Source organism: Zalophus californianus, chromosome 11 (assembly GCF_009762305.2).
Source record: "Zalophus californianus isolate mZalCal1 chromosome 11, mZalCal1.pri.v2, whole genome shotgun sequence".
Taxonomy (NCBI): Eukaryota; Metazoa; Chordata; class Mammalia; order Carnivora; family Otariidae; genus Zalophus; species Zalophus californianus.
Window position 1 is genome coordinate 3,805,319 of NC_045605.1, and position 27,774 is coordinate 3,833,092.

At 39.8% G+C, this 27,774-nt stretch overlaps 1 protein-coding gene across 10 annotated transcripts in view; it reads left to right on the forward strand.

Moving 5' to 3' along the window:
* GRIA4 (glutamate ionotropic receptor AMPA type subunit 4) overlaps positions 1 to 27,774 on the forward strand; it is a 372,192-nt gene that overhangs the window by 294,088 nt on the left and 50,330 nt on the right. For 9 of the 10 annotated variants that reach the window (XM_027578964.2, XM_027578962.2, XM_027578960.2 and 6 more), the window contains 5 exons: positions 3,254 to 3,412; positions 8,403 to 8,570; positions 9,768 to 9,872; positions 14,984 to 15,094; positions 22,698 to 22,904. In XM_027578964.2, coding sequence (XP_027434765.1) covers positions 3,254 to 3,412; positions 8,403 to 8,570; positions 9,768 to 9,872; positions 14,984 to 15,094; positions 22,698 to 22,904 — 750 coding nt within the window. Of the gene's footprint in view, positions 1 to 3,253; positions 3,413 to 8,402; positions 8,571 to 9,767; positions 9,873 to 14,983; positions 15,095 to 16,405; positions 17,614 to 22,697; positions 22,905 to 27,774 lie in introns of those variants that run through there. The other variant, XM_027578970.1, reaches the window with a different exon arrangement.

Here is a 27,774-nt window from a genome sequence, read left to right on the forward strand (position 1 = left end):
TTTTCTGCATTGAGCACATCTGATTCCACCATCTACATACTTGGTTACCAAAAATAGATACTTTAAGTCAATTTCTTAACAACCTGGTTTTTAAAAGATTAAAAGGAAACCTCTCCCATTCTACTTGGCAGCCCTTCTGTTAACCATACAAGAGCTGTCTCAATATGATTTCATTGTCCTTTGAGCCTGAAATGCAAAACAGCAGAAATATAATCAGAATTAGTCACACCCTAAAGGATGAGCATTTATTAAGCACCTGTGATGTGATAGATTTACAGATTTACATCAATAGCGGGATATCTGAAGTCCTGCCATTTATTATTTTCCTTTTGTTTCTTTACCCCCAGAGGATGTATGAACTGTCAATGGAAATTAAAAGGAAAACCAAGTTGAAAGTTAATCTTTCCTTAGGATGTCAGTATATTATATAGAGAGACTATATATACTGTTTACTTAGTTACTAACCACTGATTTCACACACACACACACACACACACACACACACACACACACACACACACACACACACTGTAGAGTTACAATTTTACAACAGTGTCTCCTAGAACCTTCCTTCCACAATACTCTCTGGGTAAAAACTGAAGTCTCAATAGGCACCAAGGTAATTGTTTCCAAGAAAATGACTTCACAGCCTAGATCCTATCACTTTTCTATATAAAACTATTTTAAGGTGTATGAAAGGAAAAATATTGCCTGTACTCAGACATAGCTAAAATTAACTGAGCCACCCACCACTCATTCAGGTCAGAACTGAAAGAAGTTTAAAATCCGATGTGGTGGTAGTTTTTTCCTTCTCCTTCAGCATATCAGGATGGAATCAGAGAAATGTGGACTGTTATTTATCAGAGAGACTTGACATCAGATGGTTTTTCCGAAGGCTGCAGCTTTGCCTGTGTGTCTTGCAGCTGTGGGAGAGGCAATGGAAGGAAGTGTGGCAGGTCTTCTGTTTCAGCCATGCTGAAAGAAACTAATAATGTCATCAATTAGCAACTAATGCAATAGTTGAATCACTGTAGCTTTTAGAAAACGAATTTTTTTTGCCTGCCCATGGGTCTGCCCTATCTTCTCTTCGAAGCAAACAAATGTTCAGCTGACATTTTACTAGCTAGAGATTGGTGGACAGTGCTTTTCTCATTTCAAAAGCATAGATTTGCTTTCTGGTGTCTAGTTTCTCTCCCAGTGAAATGAGAATGTTACTGATGAGCTGTCAAATTAGCTGGCACATAATAGGCAGGAGATAAATATTTGTTGAAGGAATTAATTAATAACAGCTATCATTTACTGAATTCAAACCAGATGTGCTAGTGACTTTAGCATTGTTATTCTCATTTTGCACATGAGAAACCCACGGCCAGAAAGTTACAGAGGTGGATTCAGGACGTGGACAGTTTCGACAGTATAACCCTCTCTCCTCTTACCTTGGGTAAGAATCCACGGGAGCCTAGGGTGGAAAAGGCCACCACAAGGGTCATCTTGGTTCTACTATGTATTTGCTATATGATCCTCAGTAGTTTTGCTGTAATCTACTGAGCCTTGGTTTCCTTATTTGTAAGATAAGTCTAATTATAGGATGTATCTCATCATCTTGTTCGGAGAACCAAACTAGATCATCTGTGTCAAGTGCTCAGCACAGTGCCCAGCACATAAGAAGCCCACCATCAGTATTAGCTATAAATACACACTCCCGGGGCTTTCCAGAGCAACTTCGCTTAGTTGTCAGTAGACTGGTCTGTTTCTTCTTAGATAGCCAAACAGCAGTGTGCATATATAGCCTGCTTTGTTATTAACGAAAAACAGAAGTTTCCGAAACTGAGGCTGAGACACATTACGGCAGAGGCAACCCCAGGCCCTGGTCTTCTCCCTGATTGTTGTACTGATTCCCGTGCTAACTGCGGGGTCACTGCTGCGGAGTTTACTTTTGCCAAAAAATAGAAAAACAAAACACTTTCCCTTAGTTCACTCACACAGTTGAATCAAATTCACATAAAAACAAAAACAAAAACAAAACTTGGGGCGCCTGGGTGGCTCAGTTGGTGAAGCATCTGCCTTCGGGTCAGGTCATGATTCTGGGGTCCTGGGATCGAGCCCCTTGTCGCTGGGCTCCCTGCTCCACGGGAGTCTGCCCCCACCCTGCTTGTTCTCTGTCTCTCAAATAAATAAATAAAATCTTTAAAACAGATAAAAAAATATATATTTAAAATTAAAAAAAAACACATTTCACTAAATACTAAGAGAAAACCAAAAAAAAAAAAAAAAGCAAATACAGATGCTAGAAACTCATGTGTGCACATGTGTTTGTGTTGGGGGGAGTTACTTTTCTCTGAGCCAATACCTTTGGTTTTATTAATTCACTTACCTAATAGGTTTTCTCCCCTCTTCTTCTAATTGCCCATTTGTTTTACACTTGTATTGAGTGTTTGTTTTTGTAAAGCACCTTACCTAAATACTTAGCAGGAAAAAAAAAAGGCCAGGTATAAAAAAAATTAATGATAGATAGATAGATAGATAGATAGATAGATAGATAGATAGATGATAGGAAGGGGAAAGTAAACAACTTTCCAAAATTTTTGCGACTCACCTGTGGACGGAAAGAGAACACTCTTCCCTCAGCCCACCTGGTGAGCATCATCTTGTTTCCCACACACAGAAGTCCACGAATGTCCTATATCTTGCTCTTTTCTCTTCCGTTACCATGTCCCAGGACTTCGAGGATTGTAGTGACTCATAGAATCAAAGCTTTTACCCTCCGTGGCTCAAATTATTGGCTCCGTCTGCTTTCAGACCACTTTGTAATTAAACTGAACCCCCCTAAAAAGGTGCTGCCCATCACAGACTCAGTGTACCATAATACCTGGATATGCCCTTCACATAAGACACATTTCTACATATCTGTGTGAGAGGGCAGTTATGCCCTCAACCGGGGACTTTTGGATGGTATCATTTTCATCTCCTGTATCCGCCTCCATGCTTCATAAAAGGCATTCAGAGGCATTCAAGAAATACTTGTTAAACTGAGTTGAACTGAAAATATTTTTATCCTTTTCTCATGTATTAGACTTGGGATGACAGAATTTAACAGCTAAATTAGGCATAATTGAACCCTCCACCGTTTCCAGCCATTGCTTTATCAGAAATCTCAATAGATATCCATGTTGGTTATTAACTTATGTTACCATTGAAGAGCTGAAATGTCTAATGAACTGAACTTAGCAAACTGCCATACTGATTTCTATAGGGATTCAAGGATATTTCTCTTGAGAGATTTATACACGGTGGAGCCAATGTTACAGGATTCCAGTTGGTCGATTTTAACACACCTATGGTGACCAAACTAATGGATCGTTGGAAGAAACTAGACCAGAGAGAGTATCCAGGATCTGAGACTCCTCCAAAGGTATGTGTTTACAGTACGAGAGCCAAAACAAGAAGGCAGAGTGCTATCTTGCTTGACTGCGGCTGGGTATGTGTGTTGCATGACTCAGATTGTTCACCACTCTACCCACGTCTGCAAATGACTCCCCACAAGGGTTGATTTGGGGGTCACAACCAAATTTTAGCAAGTAGGCAAATTTACAAATACAGGATCCATGAATGAGGAGGATCAGATGCACTCCCTTGAATTGTACTTGATTTTTTTGATGTCTCATCAAAGATGTAAGACATGATTTCTGATCTTGTGACTCCCTGCCCTAACGCAAAAGAAGTCTTCTGGAATAAAGGTATTCCACAAGATAGGCCTGGCAAGTCTCTCCGGTCGGATGTGCTTCTGCTTCCTGTCTGGCCAGCCAAATTGAACTGCCCTACATTTTCCCCTCCTTCCCAGTCCCTGCGCTCTTGCCTGGACCTCCACCGCTCTCCACTTCATTTCCATCTGTCAAATCCAACCACCTACTGGGCGTTTATCTCAAATGCTGCTTTCTCTAGGAAGCCTTTCCTTAGTTTTCCAGAAAATATGAGCCTTTCCGGCTGTGTGATTTCCATAATATTTGACTGTGTTATTCTCACCAAGCACTTACCATAATTTTTTATGTACTTCTTGTTTCCCTTCTCTAAACCCCTGTGGAGCCGTAATGATCTGGGACACATCTTGTCCTTGCAGCTCCTAGCCTGTGTCGGCACCGTTTTCAGAGAGCTCACAGATACCATATGCTGTTTCATTCTTGCAACCACCACAAGAAATAGTCACTGTTACCTTGCTCAGTTTGGTTTTGCTCTGTTTTGTGTTCCATAGCTGAAAAATGCACACATTCCCATAAAACTATGAGTAGCAGAGTTAGAATTCATGGAGTTCTTTCTTCTCAAAGCCCAGACTCCTGGCGTTGAGCTATGATTCTGCCAAATTCTGTCTTGTTATCTGCAAACCTTGGTAAACAGAGCTCGCTTCTCCGTTGCAATCACTAGTTAAAGCAGGAAATAACTCTCGGCTAAGACCTTAGTTTTACCCTGCCCTAAAATGAAGTATTTATTCAATAAGAATTTTCTAGATGCCATCTAGAAGTATGCACCCATAAATATGATTTCTTGGACTTTAACACAGTAAGACATGTGGGAGGGAATTAAATCCCTTGAGAAGGTAAAACCTATTTAAACTTCTGCCTCTTTCCACGTCTTAGCTCTATGACCTGTCAAAGGTCTTTGCTGCTCTAGCCAGCTATCCACTCTGTTCTGCTCCCCTCTGCATGATATCTGCCCCCCTCTGTATGATATCTGCCCCCTCTGTATGATATCTGCCCCCTCTGTATTATATCTGCTCCCCCTTTATGATATCTGCCCCCCTCTGCATGATATCTGCCCCCTCTGTATGATATCTGCCCCCTCTGTATGATATCTGCCCCCTCTATGATATCTGCCCCCTCTGTATGATATCTGCCCCCCTCTGTATGATATCTGCTCCCCCTTTATGATATCTGCCCCCTCTGTATGATATCTGCCCCCTCTGTATGATATCTGCTCCCCCTTTATGATATCTGCCCCCCTCTGTATGATATCTGCTCCCCCTTTATGATATCTACCCCCTCTGTATATCTGCTCCCCCTTTATGATATCTGCCCCCCCCCGTATGATATCTGCCCCCCTGTATGATATCTGCTCCCTCTTTATGATATCTGCCCCCCTCTGTATGATATCTGCCCCCCTCTGTATGATATCTGCTCCCGCTTTATGATATCTGCCCCCTCTGTATATCTGCTTCCCCTTTATGATATCTGCCCCCCTCTGTATGATATCTGCCCCCTCTGTATGATATCTGCCCCTTCTGTATGATATCTGCCCCCCTCTGTATGATATCTGCTCCCCCTTTATGATATCTGCCCCCTCTGCATGATATCTGCCCCCTCTGTATGATATCTGCCCCCCTCTGTATGATATCTGCCCCCTCTATGATATCTGCCCCCCTCTGCATGATATCTGCCCCCTCTGTATGATATCTGCCCCCTCTATGATATCTGCCCCCTCTGTATATCTGCTTCCCCTTTATGATATCTGCCCCCCTCTGCATGATATCTGCCCCCCTGTATGATATCTGCCCCCTCTATGATATCTGCCCCCTCTGTATGATATCTGCCCCCCTCTGTATGATATCTGCTCCCCCTGTATGATATCTGCCCCCTCTGTATATCTGCTCCCCCTTTATGATATCTGCCCCCTCTGTATGATATCTGCTCCCCCCTTATGATATCTGCCCCCTCTGTATATCTGCTCCCCCTTTATGATATCTGCCCCCCCTGTATGATATCTGCCCCCTCTGTATGATATCTGCTCCCCCTTTATGATATCTGCCCCCTCTGTATGATATCTGCCCCCTCTGTATGATATCTGCCCCCTCTGTATATCTGCTCCCCCTTTATGATATCTGCCCCCCCTGTATGATATCTGCCCCCTCTGTATGATATCTGCTCCCCCTTTATGATATCTGCCCCCCTCTGTATATATCTGCTCCTCTTTTCTGCTGATCCATCTGAATATCCTTCCTTTATGATCTGCTGTATATCCCTCTGTATGATATCTGCTCACTATTATGATATCTGCCCCCTCTGTATGATATCTGCCCCCCTTATGATATCTGCCCCCTCTGTATATCTGCTCCCCTTTATGATATCTGCCCCCCCTGTATGATATCTGCCCCCTCTGTATGATATCTGCTCCCCCTTATGATATCTGCCCCCTCTGTATGATATCTGCCCCCTCTATGATATCTGCCCCCTCGTATGATATCTGCCCCCCTTTATGATATCTGCCCCCCTGTATGATATCTGCCCCTTATGATATCTGCTCCCCCTTTATGATATCTGCCCCCCTAGATGATATCTGCCCCCTCTGTATGATATCTGCTCCCCCTTTATGATATCTGCCCCTCTGTATATCTGCCCCTATGATATCTGCCCCCTCTGTATGATATCTGCCCCCTCTATGATATCTGCCCCCTCTGTATGATATATCCCCCTCTGCCCCCTCTGTATGATATCTGTCCCCGTATGATACTGCCCCCTCTGCATGATATCTGCCCCCCTCTGTAATGATATCGCCCCCCTCTATGATATCTGCCCCCTCTCTAGATATCTGCCTTTTTTCCTAGTTCACTTGTTTCATATAAATGGATGGACTTCTTAAAACACAACAAGTGCATTTGCTTTTTGGTGCCATCTCTTCTCAGCTTTTTCCCCCCTATTAAAAAAGCAACAGTGTTTTTTTCTTTTTTCCTTTCTTGATCCTAAAATACTAGCAGTGCATTCTTCTCATGCCCTTTATGTCTTTAGTAAGTTCTCCTTTATTTCTTGTTTTTATTTTCTTTACAAAACAAAACAAACAAAATGATTTGGTGGCTTTCTCTCTCAAAGGGTGCTTGGTCCGTGCAGGGGAGGAGGTACATTCCTGTTTGGTTTTGCACCTTGCTTAAGCACCTTCATTTCCGTCAGCCTCCCATCCCAGTGGTGAGGGTGTAAGCCTGTCCATAAGTCTGTTTTGTCACGTCTTTCAGGAATGTATTGCAAGGCTGTTAATTTATATGTCTCGTGTACATCTTTCTGATGAAGCTTTTTAACCAGGCTCTCTACCATTGAAAGGTTCTTTGTTAGGATTTATCTTCTTTATCTCATCCACGTTTCAGCCTCTCTTTTCCAGAATGCCGGCTGCTGTGCCTGCTAGTCTGGGCCTAAGTTTGCTTCCTGCAATTTGAACTTCAAGTGATTTTTTTTCTTTTGCAAGCAGCCAAGCAAGGAGATCATCCTCCATATTCCACAGCACAGAACTACCTCTGGCACAGGCTAAGAATGTGTTCCTCCCCGAAAACTCACCGTATGGATTTCCTGAAGCAGATCATGCAGGTTTTTGGCCATGATTAGCCATTGGTGCTCTGCGGTGCTTCGGGAAAATTGTCCCCTCTTTTCCACGTGTTCAGGAAGTCCCTAGTCAAACTGTACACATGTTCCCTGTTCCTTTTATTTTCAGCTTAAACTTAAGTTACATTTTTCTTCTGTTTTCCTCGAGTAGTGCTTTTCCTAGCCTGAATAATATTTTCCCAAGGGCTTTGTCTTTTCTCCCAGAGAAGTGAGGGGAGTCCTCAGAAAGCACATGGCGTGCACTTCACTTCTCCACCTGGCCCGGGTTACAGTGGAAATGGGGGGGGGGAGACTCATCACTCCCGCACACATACTCACAATAGGTGGGGGCAGAACGATGCTCGTTCCTATGGAGCGCAGTGACCAGTGTTAAATCAGCAGGTGTTATTTCTGGCATCTTAGATCTAAGGAGTGGTAAACATTCCCACATTCTTCTGAGAAGCCAAACCAACATATACACTTCAAGTCAGCAAACAAATGTGAAATCTCAAGGAGCCCTGCTCGGCATTTCAGAAGAGGCATCCCTGCCCTCCTGGGACAACCACAGCACGTGAGCCAAGGCAGAAGGTGGCAGTCATGCCCTTAGCCGCTTATACTTTATCTCTTGCTACTCAGACACAACGAAAAGAGGTCTTGCTTTTCTCAGCTGATGGAAAACTATGCATTCAAATTTCTGTTCTTCACAGTGTGTTTTCTCCTTTTAAAATCAGAGTGGTAAAGGAGTGCCCAGGTGGCTCAGTTGGTTGAGCGCCCCACTCTTGATCTGAGCTCAGGTCTTGATCAGGGTCTCAGGGTCCTGAGTTTAAGCCCCACATTGGGCTCCATGCACACTTTAAAAAAAAAAATCAGAGTGGTAAGATTTGGTATACATTCTTTATAATAAAATGATAATAGAAATTTCTGAAGCTAGAATCAATTAATTATCAGTAATTTATTTATCCTTCAGATAGGAGGGTGCTTAGTGTCGTAAGCCCAAAGAGCCCCCCGACTGTTTCTGGATTGATAAGATTTTACCATTCACCATTATAATTACTTTCATTTTGTTAGTACACATCTGCTCTGACTTACGATGGAGTCCTTGTGATGGCCGAAACGTTCCGCAATCTTAGAAGACAGAAAATTGATATTTCCAGGAGAGGAAATGCTGGGGATTGTCTTGCAAATCCTGCTGCTCCCTGGGGCCAGGGGATTGACATGGAGAGGACCCTCAAACAGGTAACTCACAATTTTATTTAAGTGCAGTTTATTTCACAGTCCTGTTTAAGTGGCATATCAAGAAAACAGAATAATTTATCTGAGATTAAATATATATTACAATTGCCATTTTAATATATTAAGCCATTATCATTTCTGAGACATTGCTAAATAAAATACTGAGTAGAATACTATTTATATCTTATGTAGATGCTTAGTCAATATAAACTAGGTTACACCACAGTACTAGACAGCCCCAAGTCCCAACGGCTATGAATAAGAGTGTTTCTCACTCAATCAAACATTATATTAGGAGGAGTATTCTGTGTATTGTAATCACTCAGGGACCCAGGCTGACAGAGAAGCTACCACCCAAAATGCCACAAAGAGAAATTGAGTTATGGAAGAATTCAAATTGGCGATTAAATGCTGTGGCCCAGTGGGGGCACTCATCACAACTGTTTACAACTCACTTATTTTAGTCACATAGGTCTACCTAACTACAAGGGCTCCGGGAAGTACAGCCTGTCTTGGGACCAGAAAGTACAAGATCCAGAAATATTTTTTAAACACTGCTAATGACTACCTCAGTGGACCTTTAAACTGCCTTGTAACCTTGGATTAAGTAATTTGTTTATTTTGCTCTGTTTGGGTTATACTAACATATTTTTCAAATGATTAATGGAATATGTATATATTTTTAATATTAATATTTTAAACATTCTGAAATATCCTGAGTTCAGATCCTAAGTAAAAATGAATTAAAAGGAAATTTGGAATAAAGTAAACTTGAATTTTTAATATATTTATATATTTGAACTTCTTAATTTTAATATTATCAAGGAGAAATATGATCCACTGTGATTAGCAGGACTACTTAATATATTATGTGAACACATAAATAGAACCAAAAAGTAACTATGAATGAACCATATTTCCTTTCCTATAGGCACACTTCAGTATTGAGGAAGTATTCTTTATCACAAAACAAAAAAAACATATTCCTCTTTCAAGTATACAGCAGAATTGCTTCTATCCCTTTGATTTACGTCTTTCAGCTTATATCCCAGAAGCTCAAGTACCCTTTGGTTTTTTAGTGAGTTATGTATAGTTTATAGTTCCAAACCCAATGTGTTCATAAGCCTAGCAGATGAAGTCAAGATTTCTGTAAGCAAAGTGGCCCATGGAATATAGTATGGATTTTATTTTCATTCATAGGTTCGCATTCAAGGACTGACAGGGAATGTTCAATTTGACCACTATGGACGCAGGGTCAATTATACAATGGATGTGTTTGAGCTGAAGAGCACGGGGCCCAGAAAGGTGAGCTACACTCACCTGTTTTCTTAGTTTGCATTTGATATTCTTAAAGCTTACAGGTAAAAGGTAGCTGGATATTCTGCATTTGTTTTTAAATGTGAGTACTTACGAATTGTATTTTTTTATAATCTGTGCTGAAATAAATTCTTGTGTCATATAATTGATATGTAATGGTGTGCCAAAGCTGAAACAAACTAATTTATATACTGTTTACATCCTTTATCCAAAGTGGAAGCAATATTAAAAAAATAAAATAAAATAAAACTTAGCAAAAAGAATCCCAAAAAACAAAATGTACTCTGCAGGAAAGTACATCTTGCAGGTTGAGAGACCTACTCACCTCCATGCAGTCATTTATGAAATCATCAGGGAGAACAAAGGAAGCTACTTCTAAGGAGTGGGCATACTGAGAACTGACTAAATGTTCTTGAAATAAGCAAGTAAACACATTCCAATGAGCAAAAGAAAGAGAAGGTAGAAGATGAGATTATTAAGATTATCATTTTGCTAGTGGGGGAGAGAAGTACCTGAGAAACTCTAATTGAGGGGACAAGGAGGTTGGGTGGGAAGCTGACAGATTCCTGGATTTCGAGAGTTAACTCCGCTGGTGGTAGGATGTGACTAGGCAGATCTGTGGTCTTCCAAACATCCAAAAAGTACTGGATGTAATGGAACCATACGATCCCACCCCGGTAATTGGCATCGACATTTTATACCTAACATATGTAATAACATTCCTTTTCTGTAGGATTAGCTAGGATGCTCAAGGAAAAACATGTTCAGTTACCTTATCTAAAAATTCTGTCCAACGTTTGGCTGTTTTAAAAAACTTTCTCATATGTGATTTCCTGTTACAGTGTAATAATGATAGCTGTAATTTATGAAATGTCTGCTGTGTCCCAAACACTGGACTTGGTGTAATTTAATCCTCACAACAAACCTGTAATGCGAGTACCATTAGCTCCCTTTTTCCAATAAGAAAATTATAGTCCAACAGGTTATAGTTACTTGTCTAAGGCTCGTAAATGAGAAAACAAGGATTTTAATTCAGGTGTGTCTGTCTCCGGAATGGTTCTGCATCATCATTCCACCCGAGTAGAACCTGCTCTAAGGGAATTTACTTTCTGGTGGGGTAGAATACCAGTTCCGTGACAGTTAAAGAGAAGACATGTGGAGATTCTAAAGAGGAAGAGATTACTAGCAGCTGGGAGAAAACAAATCAAAGAAGGCTTCATGGAGGAGGTAGGATTTAACGTTAGCCAGGTAGGCACGGAAGCTGGAAGCTGCAAGAACTTGAAGTGAGTCAGGGAGGGAGGACAGCTGAAGTCACAGATGGGAAGTGTCAGAGGCTCTCCTGGTTACGTTTTGCTCCAGTCTGTTATGGGACACGCTTTTGTGTGCGCAAGAAGGAAAGATTTGGAGCTGCTGAGAAAACCATCCCTAGCTTTTCAGCCTCTCAGTGCGGGCTGCCAGCTAATTAATACAGGGATGCTGCAGCCCACCTGAGCCAGCTCAGGGAGGGCAGGAGACAGGTGCTGGGGAGCAGTGCTGCCCGACGGGCCCCCCTAAAGACACTGCCTGCAGCGGGGCAATGAGATGTGCTCCCAGAAGAAATGTACTGAGTTCCATATCCACACTGACTTTACGCATTCTGTCCACACACGGCCCGCAACAGGAAAGAAGGAGGCCCATTTGGGGCAAAATCCTTCTGGCCGCTCTGGAGCGGACTCTCCAGGTCCCTCAAAACACGGGCTCACTGGCGGGTGGAGGCAGGATCTTCCTGCCACACACCAGACATTGCAAAATTAGCCACTTAAACAGAAGCTTCCTGAAATGCAAAAGACAGTCCCATACTTCACAAAACAGTAAGTACCAAAAGCAAAATGACTTCTCTATAAAAGAAAGAATAATGTAAAAAGGAGACTGGTGGTAATGAGTGGTAATAGCAAGTGAGTTATTTATGACACTGAATCCTGCCATGGCCTGTTGGTAATGACAATTAAGGTTTTTTAAAGGGAAGCTAAAGAGCGAGTGGGGAGAGTGAGGAATGTCTTCACACTCAGCTGACACCCATCTGAGACTCTTGAAAGAAATATGAAGTGTAAAATTGTGTAAACTCATCCGTCTCTGTTTTTCTGTGGCAGCGATCAACTTGGGCATTCTGTCAGGAATATTAAACTTAAAAATGAGCTACCACGAGAAACACGCTGCTGATGAAACTCAGCAATATGTCTGGAAAGTGAGCAATCGCTCTTGCCAGCAAGGGAGTTGTCTCTGAAAATAGATCAGAGAGTCTGCCCATCAGATCGTCTGACTGCTGTAGCAGGAGCCCTGATGCAGGGACTCGTTCTAGCTCTTTCCGAAGTCCTGGCTCCTAAGTGGGGTGGAGTCTTCCCATCCCAGTGACCCCCAGGGAATGCCCCAGAACCGGATGCGCATGCTTTCAGGAACTCTCAATTGTAAAAATTTTATGTATTGAGAGCAGGTGATAGGCCAAACACAGACATGGAAAATTGATGTGCATTTTTATATATAATCCTCACAACAACCTGAAAGTGAGATATATCTTTTCTCATTTTAAAGAAGAGGAAAAAAGTAAGACTCAGAGATACCGAGGAACCTGCCCAGGGATGTTCAGCTCAAAAGACATGGAGGGGGGGTGGAAACCAGGGCTCACCTAGCTCCAGAGCTCATTCTCTTGATTGCTATGAAATAGACCCGGAGCCCATAAGAGTTCTTTTTAGGGCTGGTATGGGAATTAAGCCATATTGGGGGGGGTGCAGGTCTGGTCCTATCAGCCCTCCAAGGAACAAGCTTTGAGTAGAACAGGGGCTCCTCCTGAACCCAATCCCTACATTGCAGGCAAGGGCCACTGTAAACACAGAGATATCTACTCAGAGTGTGGTGGTATTTACGCAGAATTCACCTTTAGGAGTCCAAAGAAGACAAATATGTTCCTGACATCCCTGCCAGTTGAGTGATTTAAACACTTCCATATTTTTGCTCCAGCATTACAAAAGTATCCTTCACCCAATTTCTGTCTCTAGGAAAAATGCCTACTTCCCTGTCTGATTAAATAGACCAGGCATGCAAAGAGTTCTTAGTACATTGTAAAATGATGTGAAGAACTAGAGAGAGAAACCCCATCTCACGTGAGGTGCTCTAGTCCAAACTTTAGGATTCCTTTCTTTGGGAAGTGACTCTCTGACACCCTTCCCAGTGTGTCTATGGCCCCGTGGGATCTGGCATGAATGGTCCCATACCCCAACCACGTTTTTTTCACAGAATTTCAAGTAAATATAAGGCAAACAGATACAGTTAGGTAAAATTTTGCTCTTTAATTTGTCAACACTTCTAAATCATTTATCTTTTAAGGGTAGATAGTCGTGAAGCTGTTTTAAATGCAAAATGTCAAGGTCTTGCCAACATCTGAGGACTTTTCAGAATGTCCCAAATCTGTGGTTTTTCTGTTGTGGGAACTCATTAAAAAAGAAAAATGCCTTTCCCAGAGAATGGGCTGCTGAGACCTGGAGGGCGGCTGCCTCATAACCAAGTACTAAGCTGTAAAACCTATTTTTGTGTCATATAAACCATCATGAGGAAAGGAGAATTAACAGGAGGCAACTGACATGTTTTGTATTGTTTTTATTTTGTAAGTACATGTAGGAATTGAGGCTGCATGAGGATGTATGTACGTCTCAAAGGCATACTTGTTTTTAAATTTACTTTTTCACTGAGTTATTAAATAAATGTCAGCTACCAATAGATTCATATGGACACTTGAAAACTATTGCTGAACTGATAGATGTTCATAATTTCAAATCAAACTAACAACTGCAGCAAACCATATTAATGAAAATTCACTTCCTCCATCTATTCTGTGACTATATATACAACATTTGTGAATAACACAGTACCTCTTGCTGACACGTTAATGCTTACTTTATTTCAATACGTTCACAAATACTAACACAACAGTCAAGAAAGTTGGAGGAAGCAGGAGAGACTTCCAAAAACATATTAGAACCAACAGTGAATACAGACCCGTAAGCACTTACATACATTTTATCGGAGACAGGAGTTTTATCAACTATATCCAGAAATGCAAGAAAGAAGTTTGGCACGCGTTCAGTGGACACACACTTGGGGAGGTCGTGGAGGTTGGCAGCCGAGTGTGTGGACTTGGTGTCTTACAGAACTGTTTTGAATTCCGGCCCCTCTGGAGTGTGACCCCCTCGTGCGGTGGATGTAACCTGCTAGGTCCCCATCTCCAAAGTGTGGGTCCCTGTTACACCTACCTCTATATTTGCTGTGTGTATAAACTTTGAGATGCATATTTAGATGCTCTGCCCCAGAGCAAGCAGTCAAGTGGTAGGCATTCCTAGTACTTAGTAGTCGGCATGATACAAAGAACCCTAAATTTCCGTTAGGACCCCATTAGAGTTTACTGCTTTGTAAAGTACTTAACTAAGTACTTAATATATTTTATGGAGAGGACGTTGTTTCACCTCTAAGTGAGAAAGTAATGTAAGGATTTAAAAATAAAAAAATACAAATTTAAGTGTAATCTTCACAAGTGAAAATATTGTTCACTAATATTAACCTCGGATGTATTTAGCATTTTAGAAACGGTCAGATTTTTACCCAGTGGCTGGGTTATGTAAAACCCCAAACTATTTCTGTATTGCCTTATATTTGCAAATCTTTTTGGTTAAAAATATCCTATACATACTCCCTTTATGGTAAAACCTGTTAACATCATTGATAAAATCGTGTAGATTAATTTTAGAGGGCACCAGTCCATCCCACTAGAAGAGAGGATCAGTGTAAGATGGTATATTCCATCTGTATCCATATTCTTTTTTGAACGTCTCCTTCCCCGATGTCTTGGCTTCTCCAAGACTGTAAATTATGAAGTTGCCAAATGTACAACCAAGCAGTATCATTAACGTCAGAAAAACTGGCTCATCTTCAATTAAAAAAAAATTCCAAAACCTCCTTTTTGTCTCCTTTTTATATTTGTTTGCTTACTTATTAATACCCCTCATGGTCCCAAAAATGACTAGAGAGAACTGTTCTAAGATGTGTTTTCAAGAATTTTCTCTGTTTGGCAGGTTGGTTACTGGAATGATATGGATAAATTGGTCTTGATTCAAGATGTACCCACTCTTGGCAATGACACGGCAGCTATTGAGAACAGAACAGTGGTTGTAACCACAATTATGGTAAGTTTTGGTCTATGCTTTATGCTGTTTCGTCTTGTCCACAGGCAACTTTAATCCCCCAGCTATGGTGAACGGGGTAAAAGGTGCATTGTAGCTGGGGTGGTATGCATGTTCTGATCCACAAAAGTCTGTTGAGGCTTTGAATAGGTTTGCCCTGAGCTTTGAATACATTCAGTACTTTTATTTGTATTATCTTTCGTTGCAATGTTGTTCTTGGAAAGATGCTCACGTGTTAAAAATGGAAACTGTCACTCTCTAGTTAAAATGGATGAAATGCTAACATTCCAAAGGACAAAAGAATGAACGTGAAGAATCAGCAACCTGTCACATAAAAACATCTGGTAGTAAACACCCTATTATTGTTGTTACCATGTTTTTTATGACATCAATGTAATAATAGTTAATAGTGTCAAAACTGATCACTTTCAAGTAGTTTAATCATTGGATAATGATTTGCATTGTCTGTTCATAATAGTGGGGATATGAATGTAAAGATTTTAATGAACATGTTTTATACAACTAAATGCTTTAGAAATAAATTTTGTTCTCTATTTATTTTTAATGTGAAAAGGGTGTTGTGCACCGATTATTTTTCTCATTGACCAATGACAAATACACAATACAATTTATTGGACTTCTCCTAACACTTAAGGAAAGTATGATTGCTCCATCCTGTCATATCATAAAGTGAAAACTAAATCTTAAGGAAGTGTTTTCAAAGAGATCCTCAAGAAATTACCTTTTCAATCATAGAATATTACTGAAGTCAGCCACGCCCTTTCGAGTCCATGCTGGTCAAAGGAGATCGATAATCGGTACCTATAGCTTCAGCTCCCTGTCTCGTTAGGCAGAACACGTTTTTAATTATTTATGAAGCCCTTACTCTAAATAAAGTGGGAGTACTTTATGTCAGTTTCTAGCTTATGTAATTGTGGTTTTTAGTAACGTGAAGTTATTTCCAAAAATTTGGGCACCGAGGTCAAAGCATGAAAATGCCAGAGAGAAGCATTCATATGTTACCATGAGTGTTCTCTGTGTCACATCCCCAGCTAGCAATGTCATGTTACTCCGCCAAGCCTTGATGGGAAGCTGATGGTTTTAGAATGCAACCCAACCAACAGCAGTTTTTGTGTAAGAGTGCAAAATGCACTCCTTCTAGCTTAATTTTGTAATAGTTGCATGGGACTTTTGAAAAGCAGTATATATATATATATATGTATATATGTGTGTGTGTGTATATATATATATTTCTTTTCCTAAAAAGACACAATAATGGAAAGTTATACTTCAGTACAGTCCTCCTCTTTTCAGCCTCTGATGAAGAATCCTATTTTAAGAAATTGATCAAGAGAGAAATGAGTTCCACGGTGTTCGACCATTCCTAACTAAGGCTCAAGTCTTGTTCTCCTGTGTAGTAAATTTAAGCTAATTTTTCATGTGGGATTCTTCTTGGATGACCAACTCTGGACTACCAGAAAAAAAAAATTTTTTTTAAGTTCTGTGACTTTCCTGAGATACTAGAACAAAAGAAGAATTAATCCTCATCTTAAGAAAATACGTAGATGTTGACAGAGAACCACTTAGCAAGTCTGATGTAGCAGTTCCCCTCTCCTGAAATGAGGTCACTGTACATAAAGGTGGACTTATATCACTCCCAACTCCAAGTGAAGGTTTTCTAACAGTAAATATCTATGAATTTGTGTGCTTGATTCTGAATATACACAATTGTTTTCTTTAAAGGTGTTTTGAAATTTTGCCTGTTCTATGTGAAGTAAAGTGTCTGAATGTGCATTACAGGTATAATGTAGAGAATCTCCTTTCCATCCCTATTATTAAAGGGGCTGGAGATATAATGCTTAAAACCAAAATATTGAATCAGTTTGCAAGCATGGCTCGTTTTCAGAAAGCATGCTACCAAAAAATCAGTTAAAATGATTGAGAAATTCAATTGTTTCCTTTATACATAAAGAATATTCTGTAAAGCTGTTGTTTGACAGTGGTATCATCAGTATTTTTGCTATCAAAATAGTGCAATACTAGTATTTGTCTTTTGTATAAAAATGTAATCTTCGTAAAATAATACCTCTTTGGGCTTTGCAATTGCATAATCATTCAGTGATTAAAAAAAGAATACTAGAATCCTTTCCCTAAACATGTTCCTTGTATTTGCTTTTGTTGAGAATGGTCATCCGGGACCTATGACAGTTCCACCATCTCATTCATGTTGAAAGAAATATGATTCCTTGTAGACAAATGAGATATTGGCACCTGCGTGTAATAATCTCCCAAATTCAACTGAAAACTCCCAACACAGATGGAGCTGGTTAGACCCCATAACATGTGCAAGACAGCTATCTAGACACAGAAGGTTGAGAGTGTTGCTGTCCTGGAAATCATTCACTTTGATCAAAACTGATATGGCCTTGCTGTTCTTCCCATTTGTCTTTCCTTGGTGTATGTTGTTATTTATATGTTGATACATTGTAATGATATATGCTGTTAAATAAAATTGATTGAGAAATTCATTTATTCATCCATAAATATTTCTTAAGCGTCTGCTGTGTGCTGGGCACCACTGTAAGCCCAGGGACATGCTAGAGAACAAGACCGACGACAATCCTGCGCTCAAATGAGTTTATATTCCAGTGAAAGAAGCAGACAACAAACAATAGATAATGCAGAGTAGATATCATGCTTAAATAAAAAGTGGCTCAGCTTTCTGTACTGTTGAAATTTATTTTTTTCTTGTAACAGTATTGTCTACCTATGACGTGAGCCTCGTTTTAATGGCTCATTTATTCCACCTGAATACAGTCATGCTGCATATAACTTGGCTAAATCTCAATAAAAAGTAAAACTGGCAGCATCATCCCATGAGGATCATGACTGCAAGGTTGAAAGGTCTCAAGTTTTGAGTTCAGATGCTATTTTCTGTCTTTAAGACGTAGTGACTAGAAATTTGATAAAGCCTGTAATTGTATATGAGACTGTGAGTCATACTAACGTTCTGCGTTCTCGGTAATAATTTCTGTCGGCAGCGGAAGGCAGCCAGATCTGTGCCGTGTGGTTTGCATTCCCACAGCCGTTGAGGAGAAGGCAGCGTGCAGGGGGGAGACGTGTAATCTCACTCTGGCTGCCGAACTCCCTGGGAAAGCAGCGATAAAGCAGTATTTCAGCCAAGCCCATTTTCCCCCAAATGTTCAGGACTGAAGCTAAACGGTGCTTATGATGCATTCCTCAGCTAAGAAGCTATTTCTTACCATCTTGTGAACGTAACAATCCTTTAGGAAGATTTTCCATAAATCCCCATTTATTCACTGCATAATTATGTTACAAACCTGAAAGCAGTTTTACTTACCACACTCGATCTTTCCAGAGGTTACTTTTTTTAGACCTTTTCATTAGATGTTTGATATTTTATCTTCTCTATGCAGAATTTTATAGGTGCACTCCACATATATACATGTGCATATACAATACACATGTATATTTTTATATCATATATACATATGTACATATATATACAAAAATAGATATACTTATTTTCTTCCTTGCACTGAGTATTTCCCCCATACATACACCTGCCTCCAAAGGGCTTAGCACTCAACTAGTTTTGAAATACCTTATTTTGAATAAATTTAAAACTGTGCAGCTATCCAATTTGCTCATTTTTTTCTCTGAATTGAATAATAACATGTCAGTTTCTCCTTTTAAGAATTTTACCCATGGGATAAACTGTCTACATCCAGTAAGATTCTTTGGAGAAAAGCAAATATCCACACAGCAAATAACTTTGGTTGATACTACTGGTTTTATTATTTTAACTCTTTGCGATAGTAATTTTAATGATTATATTTTTATGTTTAGAAAACCTTAAAGCCTTTCTAATAAGTATCTGTTTCAACAGCTTTGAATACAAATAATCCAAAAATTTTTTCTCAGTAGGAAAATACTTTATTGATTGGAAATCGTCTTAATTCATTTACACAAACGTTTCCCTAAGCCCTAATGTAGCAGGTTTAGACAGAGATTGATTTCGTTCCTGAAATAGCAGAGCAGATGTAGAACACTACCCATTATGGGAATTTTAGTAATAAACTCATAATCACTAAGAAATAATGCATTTAAAATAACTTCTGAGGCATTACTGTTCTGCAGAGCACAGTAGTTGATGATAAAGATGGTAGGTTAGACTCTTAAGGCAGAAGTAAGAGGTTATATTCCACTTCTCTGATCATTCCATTTTTATTCACAGTTGAACACCTGAACTCCATAAGGGCTCCTTATCAAAGATGCCCCACAAATCCTCTTTAACGATTGGCTAGGACTCATTTTCTATTATACTGAAAAGATTTGGTATTTTCTTCACCCATAGTAGCCCCAAACACTTGTATTAAATCCTCCCCAAATGTGCAGGTCAGAAAGGCTACTTGGGGGCAAAATTGTCAGGCTGGGTTGGTGCAAAGGAGGAGGTTGGGAGAGCATTGAGGATGTGCTACTCATGTAGGTTTAAAAATGAAAGAAAAGCAAAATGAGACACAACTTGAAGAAAGTGAGGAGCGCTGAGCAACCAGGAGAGCTTTTGTTCAAGAAAAGCCTGGCCTTTCTGTTGGCCGGCCCTCCCACCTCCCTGAGCGCGACCATCTTATTTCTCTTACGCTGCACGCCCCACTCACCTGAAGCTCGGTAATTGTACGTGCCCCTGGTTGTGCAAACAGTCTAGCTCAATTTCTAATCAACATCTTCAGTAAGCTGAAAGTTTTTAGTCTTTGTTGGTCTCTTTGGCAGGAAAGCAAAGATCCTGAGGGGCCTGTGCTGTCCAAAAAAGGAATTTAAAAAAGGGAAAGAAAACACTAGATACATTTTTTATTTAGATTTACATATGTCTATTTCAGAAGAGACGGCCTAGCACTTAATAATTACTTCCTTTTTGAAGACCTGAATCAGAAGTTCTAATTACTTCACCATGATATTCCTATTTAGGGAGCACTGGTGCACCAGGAAATCTTTATATTCATTGAGTGTCTTATAGGTACCAGACAATATGAGGAGATATGGAAAGGTTTTATCTACACTGTGTACCCACAATTTCATAGAAAGCATTTCATTTACTCATAATACAGAAATTCATGTCCTTAAACTTGTCCCCCTCTAGTTAAATCATACAAAATATCAAAGTGTTGCATGCCATTTTGACAAATGCCATGATAGCTTCAACAATTTCCAGATATTTCCAAATACAGATTCAGTTCCCACACCTGCTACTTCTGTGAAATTGAACAATTCGCTTGCCCTCTCTGAGACTTAAATTTTCCCGCTGCAAAATGGGAAATGCCTACCTCAAAATATCAGTGTGAAAAGTAAATGAAAGGCACAGTTAAAGAACTTAGCATTATTTCTGATCCAGAGCATGCACTAAGTAGAGCTATTCTTATTTTTCACTACTGTATTTTATGATTGTCCCCCCCACTCTTACTCCTTTATCCTTATAATTAAGAATTATAATCTTAATCACAAGAGGACAGGAGGCATATTTTATTTATTTTCGTACCCCCTAGCTCCTGGCAAACTGCCTGGCACACTGTGGGTGCTTAATAAATGTTTGAGTACACAATGTAAGTGCAGCTTTTAATAAAGCAAATTATTCACTATATAATGTAGAGGGAATTTAGCAGATGATATGGGATTTCTCACTAGAGAAATGTGCACACAAGCTAATACTGTCATATATGTATTTGAGGACTGAAATTCTTACGTGTTCAAGTATTCTGGACCCTTTAGAATTGCATGTGAGCCATAGATGTACAACTTTTGAAAACTCTTAAGTTTGTTATACTGAGAGTTGTAAGTGTTAACTATACAGGCATTTCAATTGCAATTTTAAGCATTTTACAAATGTGTGAATCTTGCTTTTCTCTACATGTACTTCCACATTTTAATTAGCTGTCACAAGAAAAAGAGAATGAAAGGATTAGCTCATTTTGACTACTAATATTTTATATCTTAGAAATTAACACTGCTTTGCAATAACTCACCACATTTATAATTTTCAAAACCCTTTATATTTGGAGAATGTTTTCTGTAAGCTACTAAAAAATTGTCATCTCTCTAAAGAAGAGACACTTAGTTGCTTAACTTTATAGGTGAAGAAGCTTTATTTATCCAAGTCCGGTGTTAAAATATTCATCAGTTTCAAAGACATGAGAGAGTTCTGGGTCCCTTGACTATGTCAGCCTAAGGCAGGATTATTCAAGGACCAACCCTAGACAGTTGCCCACAGTAGAGTTATTTAGGACATCTCAATGAGAAAGTTATCTATCATGTAATTTACATTTTTATTAAGTTTTTTAAAGTAGTTTCTACATTTACAAAGTACTTAAAATCAGAAGTACTATACAGTGCTTCGTTATGCAAAGTAGAATACTGTCTAATCCAGATTTTCAAGAGCAAGTTCAACTTCCCCAAGTACACATGTGCTGGGGGAGAGGAAGAATTTCCTGTGAAAATTACTCAGTGGATGTTATGTTACAATGTTATAAAATATAAACCCATGATCTCAGTGACATTGTGGCCAAAGGTGGTCACTCCTTGTCTGCAAATCTGAGGTGTGACCAGCAGGTCTATCTTGGATATTTACGACGCCTATCTTTTGGTGGCATTAGGCTCTATTTATAAAATCAGGTGCTTGTTTGCTAATGTGTGTCTTTAGTTCACGGCCTTTAAATGGTATGGTTTAGGTGTGTGTGTATATGTGTGTGTGTGTGTGTGTTTAACTGGAAACTGTCTAGTTATTATTAGCCACCAGTAAGTCTTTTCATTTTATAAGGATTTTCACAATAATTCTTCATCCTATCATCTGTCTTACTTGCTTCAAAAACTAAATGGGAATATCACTTGAAGTGTGTTATTGTCACAATTGGGGGGGATTATTAGCTTTCATCGGAGACATATTTTCTAATAGAATAAAACTTCATGGACCACAACCCTCATTAAAGCCAAAAATACTGGATAGTTTTAGGAAAGCCAATTTAACGCAAATAAGTATATAAGATGTTTTTAATTATTAATTCATTTCTTCACTGAACTTGCTAGTGTCTGCTCTGAGAAAGGCATCCAGCGAAATGCTAGAGAGCAGAGGAAAATCTCTAGCTCCTTTCCTAAAGGAGATTGCAATTGAATGTGGCTAAACAAGATGCAGAATATGGAGACCTGTGACCTTGAATAAGTACTATATAGTCTTTAACTTTGTGAGCTATTTTAGAAATACTGATTTCATTGCCAAAGGTGATAGGCTTATACTTCCCTAGACAGTTACTAATGCATACTCTTCATGCCACAGTCACGGTGCTCCGTATGTAACTGTCACTGGGTAGAAAACTCTTTTAAAGGTTTCACTTTTCGTACTCAATATAAGCAACTGAATATACTCCTTAGCATATTTCTATATTCATCTGTTTTATTATTGATTTCTAACCACACAAAATCAGTGTGTATAGTAATATTAAATACAATCTTCTTGACAAATTCTGCAGCTGAAAAGTTACATAAAGACTTTTGAATGTTTTATAATTTCTCCTTTACAGTTCTACTTCTCTCATTATAGGAATCCCCATATGTTATGTACAAGAAAAATCACGAAATGTTTGAAGGAAATGACAAGTATGAAGGATACTGTGTAGATTTGGCATCTGAAATTGCAAAACATATTGGTATCAAGTATAAAATTGCCATTGTCCCTGATGGAAAGTACGGAGCAAGGGATGCAGACACAAAAATCTGGAATGGGATGGTAGGCGAACTTGTTTATGGGGTAAGCAAATCAATTTATTGAAGAATTTACTTACATAAACCTGAAACTTTTTATCACCTGGGCACATATCAGTTTCTCAAGACCTGTTACTGTTTATAAATTTGCAGTTACCTTGAAAGAGGCATATCCCACGTTCAGATGTTTCTCTAGTTCATTATGGTGCAATTCCCAAATAATGAGAGAAGCTAATACCTCAGAACTTTCAAAAACAGGAAAGATAAAAATTTGGGATATGATGTCCTATTTAAAAAAAGGTGACTTCAGTTTCTGTGATGATTTTTCTCTTAAGCCTGGTGCTGCTATACCATAGCCATGTTGTTTTTAAGAACCGCAAAACAAATCTATCATGTTACTTGATCATTGAAGGAGCAGATTTCCTCCAACAGCATAAAGTTGGACCTTATTTTAACTAGTTATTTATGTCCCTGTTGCTTGTACTTACTGATAAATATCTTTTACATAATTGGTAAAGTAATCATTAAACTACTTTAGCATCTATAAAATATTCAGCAATAATATGCGATTCCTACAATTCTGCTGAACACAGTAAATTTAAACTTTATGCAAGGCCATCATTTTTTGAGACCCAGCCAAACGCAAAAGCTAGAATGTATTCCACAGCAGGCCTCACGTGAATGCACATCAAGCCCTTCGCTTTACCAGATATTGAGTATACACATTTATAGCCAAGGGCAAATTCAGTGTAGACATTCCTGCCTGGATGAGAACAAGGTCAGTTTCGTCAGCTATATCCCTGCAAAGTATCAAAATGAAACCAGCAGTTAGCAAATGCTGGTGATGCCTGATATTTACAAAGTCCAGAAACCGGACCTAGAGCTCACAGTGAGAAGTTACACACACAAAACATACTCTGAAATCTCCTGTAAGCCAGTTCATATTTCACAGATTTCACCTTCAGGCAACTCTGATTCATCCTCACAAGACCCCTTTGAAATAATTACATGTGAGCCCTCCTTCCCTAGAAGAGAATAAAGATGGAGCAACCGAGAGCATATAACTGAAGTCTGGAGAGGGGCTCCCTTTCCAAGCCTGAGCTACAATTCGATAGTTTCCTGATCCTGTACCCTGCGTTTCAGACCCCAAAGCCACAGACGTTCTCCAACAAGTCTGATACAGTAGCTATAACCTCAGCAGAAGAGGAAATTGGCATTAAAGAGCAGTCATTTAGTTTTATATCTATGTAAAAAGAACTGCTGACTAGTCCGTTGCCCTAATTGAAGAAAAAAAAATGTGCAGTTTTAAAAAATCAAGAAGTGTTTTATCGCAGGGCTCAACAGTTTGATAGTAAGCTTTTAAGTCCCAAAGAAAAGGGATTCCTAAACCATGTGTTCCTCGGTAATATTTTAAACTTTGGGTAATACTTTTAATTTTTGAGACAGTAAGTAGATTTTTTTAAAGATTTTATTTATTTGACAGGGGGAGAGAGAGAGAGCATAAGCAGGGGGAGCAGCAGACAGAGAAGTAGAAGCAGACCCTCGCTGAGCAGGGAGCCCGATGCGGGACTTGATTCCAGGACGCTGGGATCATGACCTGAGCTGAAGGCAGACGCTTCACCGACTGAGCCACCCAGGCGCCCCGACTATTAGTAGATTTTAAGTGTAAACATTATTCAACTTGTTAGAACTGTAGTAATTCACTTCCTACAGAAAACACTATTGGGTATTTCATCTCAAAAAAATCCTGCTTGGATTACCAGTTAGTCATGGATGGTGTAACTAACCCGAGTAACTTTCTACAACATTTGTTACATGTCTCTCCTCCAGAATCCCTACCCACTGGGAAGCCCAGCCTCGCCTCTTTGCAAGGGCTCTAGCCACATTGTTCAAGTAACAGAAACAAGTGATAGTAAGAGAGTACGGCAGTCAACCAAGAGCTACAACCATAACAGTTGTCACAGTAACACAGAGTCCCAAGGTCAGGCAGTTCTCAGAGAGAAAAGATAACAAGTGCTAATTAATACTCACCGTATTCAATCCTCAGTTCATCTGCAAAGGGTTAAATTCTCTCATCTCTGTCACTTGACTTTTTCCCAAAAGGAATCTTTTTCAGTGTCTCTTATCCTTTCTGCAGATTTGGTACTTTTCATCCTGGTGTCTGCAAAGTCTGCATTTCTTATTTTTTTTTACTTTCTTACTGCTAATCCATAGAACAAATGCCCAATGTCCAGGGCCCAAGGGGAAGCTCCATCCATTCTCTCCTATCCAACAAAGCCCATTAGACAGTAAAATGATTCACTTAGAACCCAGTATTATTACTACTGCTACCATTACTGCTATGTTGTTCTTTGCAAACTTTGTTACTGCATTGTTCAGAGTAAGTGTCCCAGAACACACTCACGCGTGGCCTCAGCACGCCAGCAGGTGGTGGCCCCAGGGTGCAGGACGACCCCTGCCGCTCAGGCCCTTCCCTCCCGTGGTCCCCGTGCGTCACACCAAGTCCTCTCTGCCATGTTCTGTGCGCCTTCTGCTGGGCCCTGCGTACTAGTGTGCGTGGATTTTAATCCACGGGAGTATTTCTCCAAGCACCTTCCGGGGCCTGCCAGCACCAGAATTCCCTGTGGTAAGCGTTACCATGCGGGTCCAGGAGTCTCGCTCCAGCCCTCAAGAATCCAAATGTGAGGCAGCTCTTGTGGGACATACTTGACATGCTGCATTTTGGGAATCGCTGAGAGGTCGTGGAACGAGGCACAGGATGTAGCCTCTCTGGTCTTCACAGAGAAAGCCCAGGTTTATCTTTTCTGTTCACTAGCCTCTTTGAAAACACAGCTTCCAGATTTCAAAAGTGTCCTCGTCAACCTTCGTGTCACCCCCCCGATGCAGCGTTTGCCCTCCCTCACTCCTTGTTTCCTATGCTAGAGGCTCCTTGATTTCTCTCCATGTTGCTTTCATCTCTTAATGGTAACTCGTGTCCATACAACATTCCCTAAGAACACTACACCGAACAGCTTAGTATGCAGAAGGTGGCATTTCGCATCAGTGACAGGATGCGTTACTCATTTATTCCTGTTGCAACGGCAGAACAACCACTTGGAAAATTAACCACTTTGTAGCACATCATCACGAACGATACCAAGTAAAGCTTAAAGGAATTATAGATACAAAAAGAAAACATGTATGATTAAGACTGATCATATGATATGAGAAGAATTTTTCTAAGCATGAGACCAAAGGCTGAAAACGCCAAAAAGCCATATGGCTACAATAAAATTGAATACATATATATTACAACGAAGTACTGTGAACTAAATTATGTAAACAAAACCATTACTGAACAGGGAGAATATTTGCAACATATACAGAAAATAAAAGTTAATTTTTTGAATATATTTAAAAGCACTTACAAATTAGTAAGTAAAAGGTGAATACACCATATAGAAAATAGGGGCAGAGTATGACAGGTTGTGACGCTGAAAAAAAAAAAAAAGGAAAAGTGGCTATTTGTTTTATAAAATAAATGTTTTATAAAAATAAATTCAAATTAATACAAAGAGATCGAACTTGCCATGGAGTGGATTGGCAAAGATGAATGAGAATAACGATACACATGGGCAGGCCAGCATTCCTAGCGGCTCCTAGTGGATTCCTAGCGGGGGGTGCTTTCACATGGTGCTGCTGGCGGTGGAAATTTGCATGATCTTCCTGGAGAAAAGTTGCACAAAACGCATCGTGGCCGTTACAAGGATTCTTCCCATGTAGACCAGCAATCCCAGTTCTAGAAATTCATCTTAAATAATTAAGGGATGTACCAGGGCATGTCTTCAAAGATGTTCAGGTCATCAAAGTTTGGAAATTGTGTAAACCTGGAAACAGTATAAACATCTCCTAAAATAATAAGTAGATTGAGCAAATTTTTATATTTTCCCATGATAAAATACTTGCAAACATTAATTTTTAATATATATGATAAAATAAAAGGAGTTCATCATATCCTTCTGAGTAGAGGAATTACAAACTGTAGTGTTTCATATTACCCCATTTTAAAATAAGAAAAATTTGATTCCTCAAACCATGTCTAGCAGGGCATATATGAAGAAAGAGCAAGAGTAGGTGAAGGGAATGGAGGTAACTTTCCTTAATTTTTTTAATTCTGTTTTTACACAGTAATTTTTCTATAGTTAGTTCATATGTCACTTGTGTAATGAAAATTATGCAAATAATAAAATGGCAAAAATAATAACCTCCCAGTGGTGAGTCTGACTTTCATAAGTGTGGGCATTTAGGAGGCAAGCTAAGTTCATTCCCACTTGAGGGCCCTTAGAGTTAACAGTCAGCCACCCAGTGGGCAGCATCATGGCCGGGGTACCCTCCCCTGTCAGCCCACCACACAACCTGGGATCAGGCTGCTGGCTGGCATGTGAGCCAGTGACCTGGGGGTCCATAGGGTGCGTGTGAGGGTGTCAGCCTCTGCAAGAGCACGCATGCCTGGCCATGTTTCAGATTCCACTTTAATACCACATATTTTCCTTTCAAAATGAACAATCAAATAACCTTTTTGCACCTACAGATCATGTAACGGTTTACAGTGTTTTCATGACACTTTATTTCACTCAGTTTTAGAGATGGCAGGATTGATGGAAGACACACGAGCCCTGATCACAGAAGGGTCGTGATGTGTACATCTGAGTCTCAGCTCTGTCATCTAGAAAACAGTGATAAAAACGGGATTATCATAGTGTGAAATGAGAGGCCGTTTAAAATACTTAGTTCAGCATTAGATACGTAATCCCTCAGTAAATGCTCACTGGGATTTTATTAAGTTTTCTGTAAGAGAGAATCACAGTAATGCAATGAGGCAAACAGGAAATTGTCCTCATTGGAGAGACATGGAAAGTGGGCTCGGAAAAACAGCT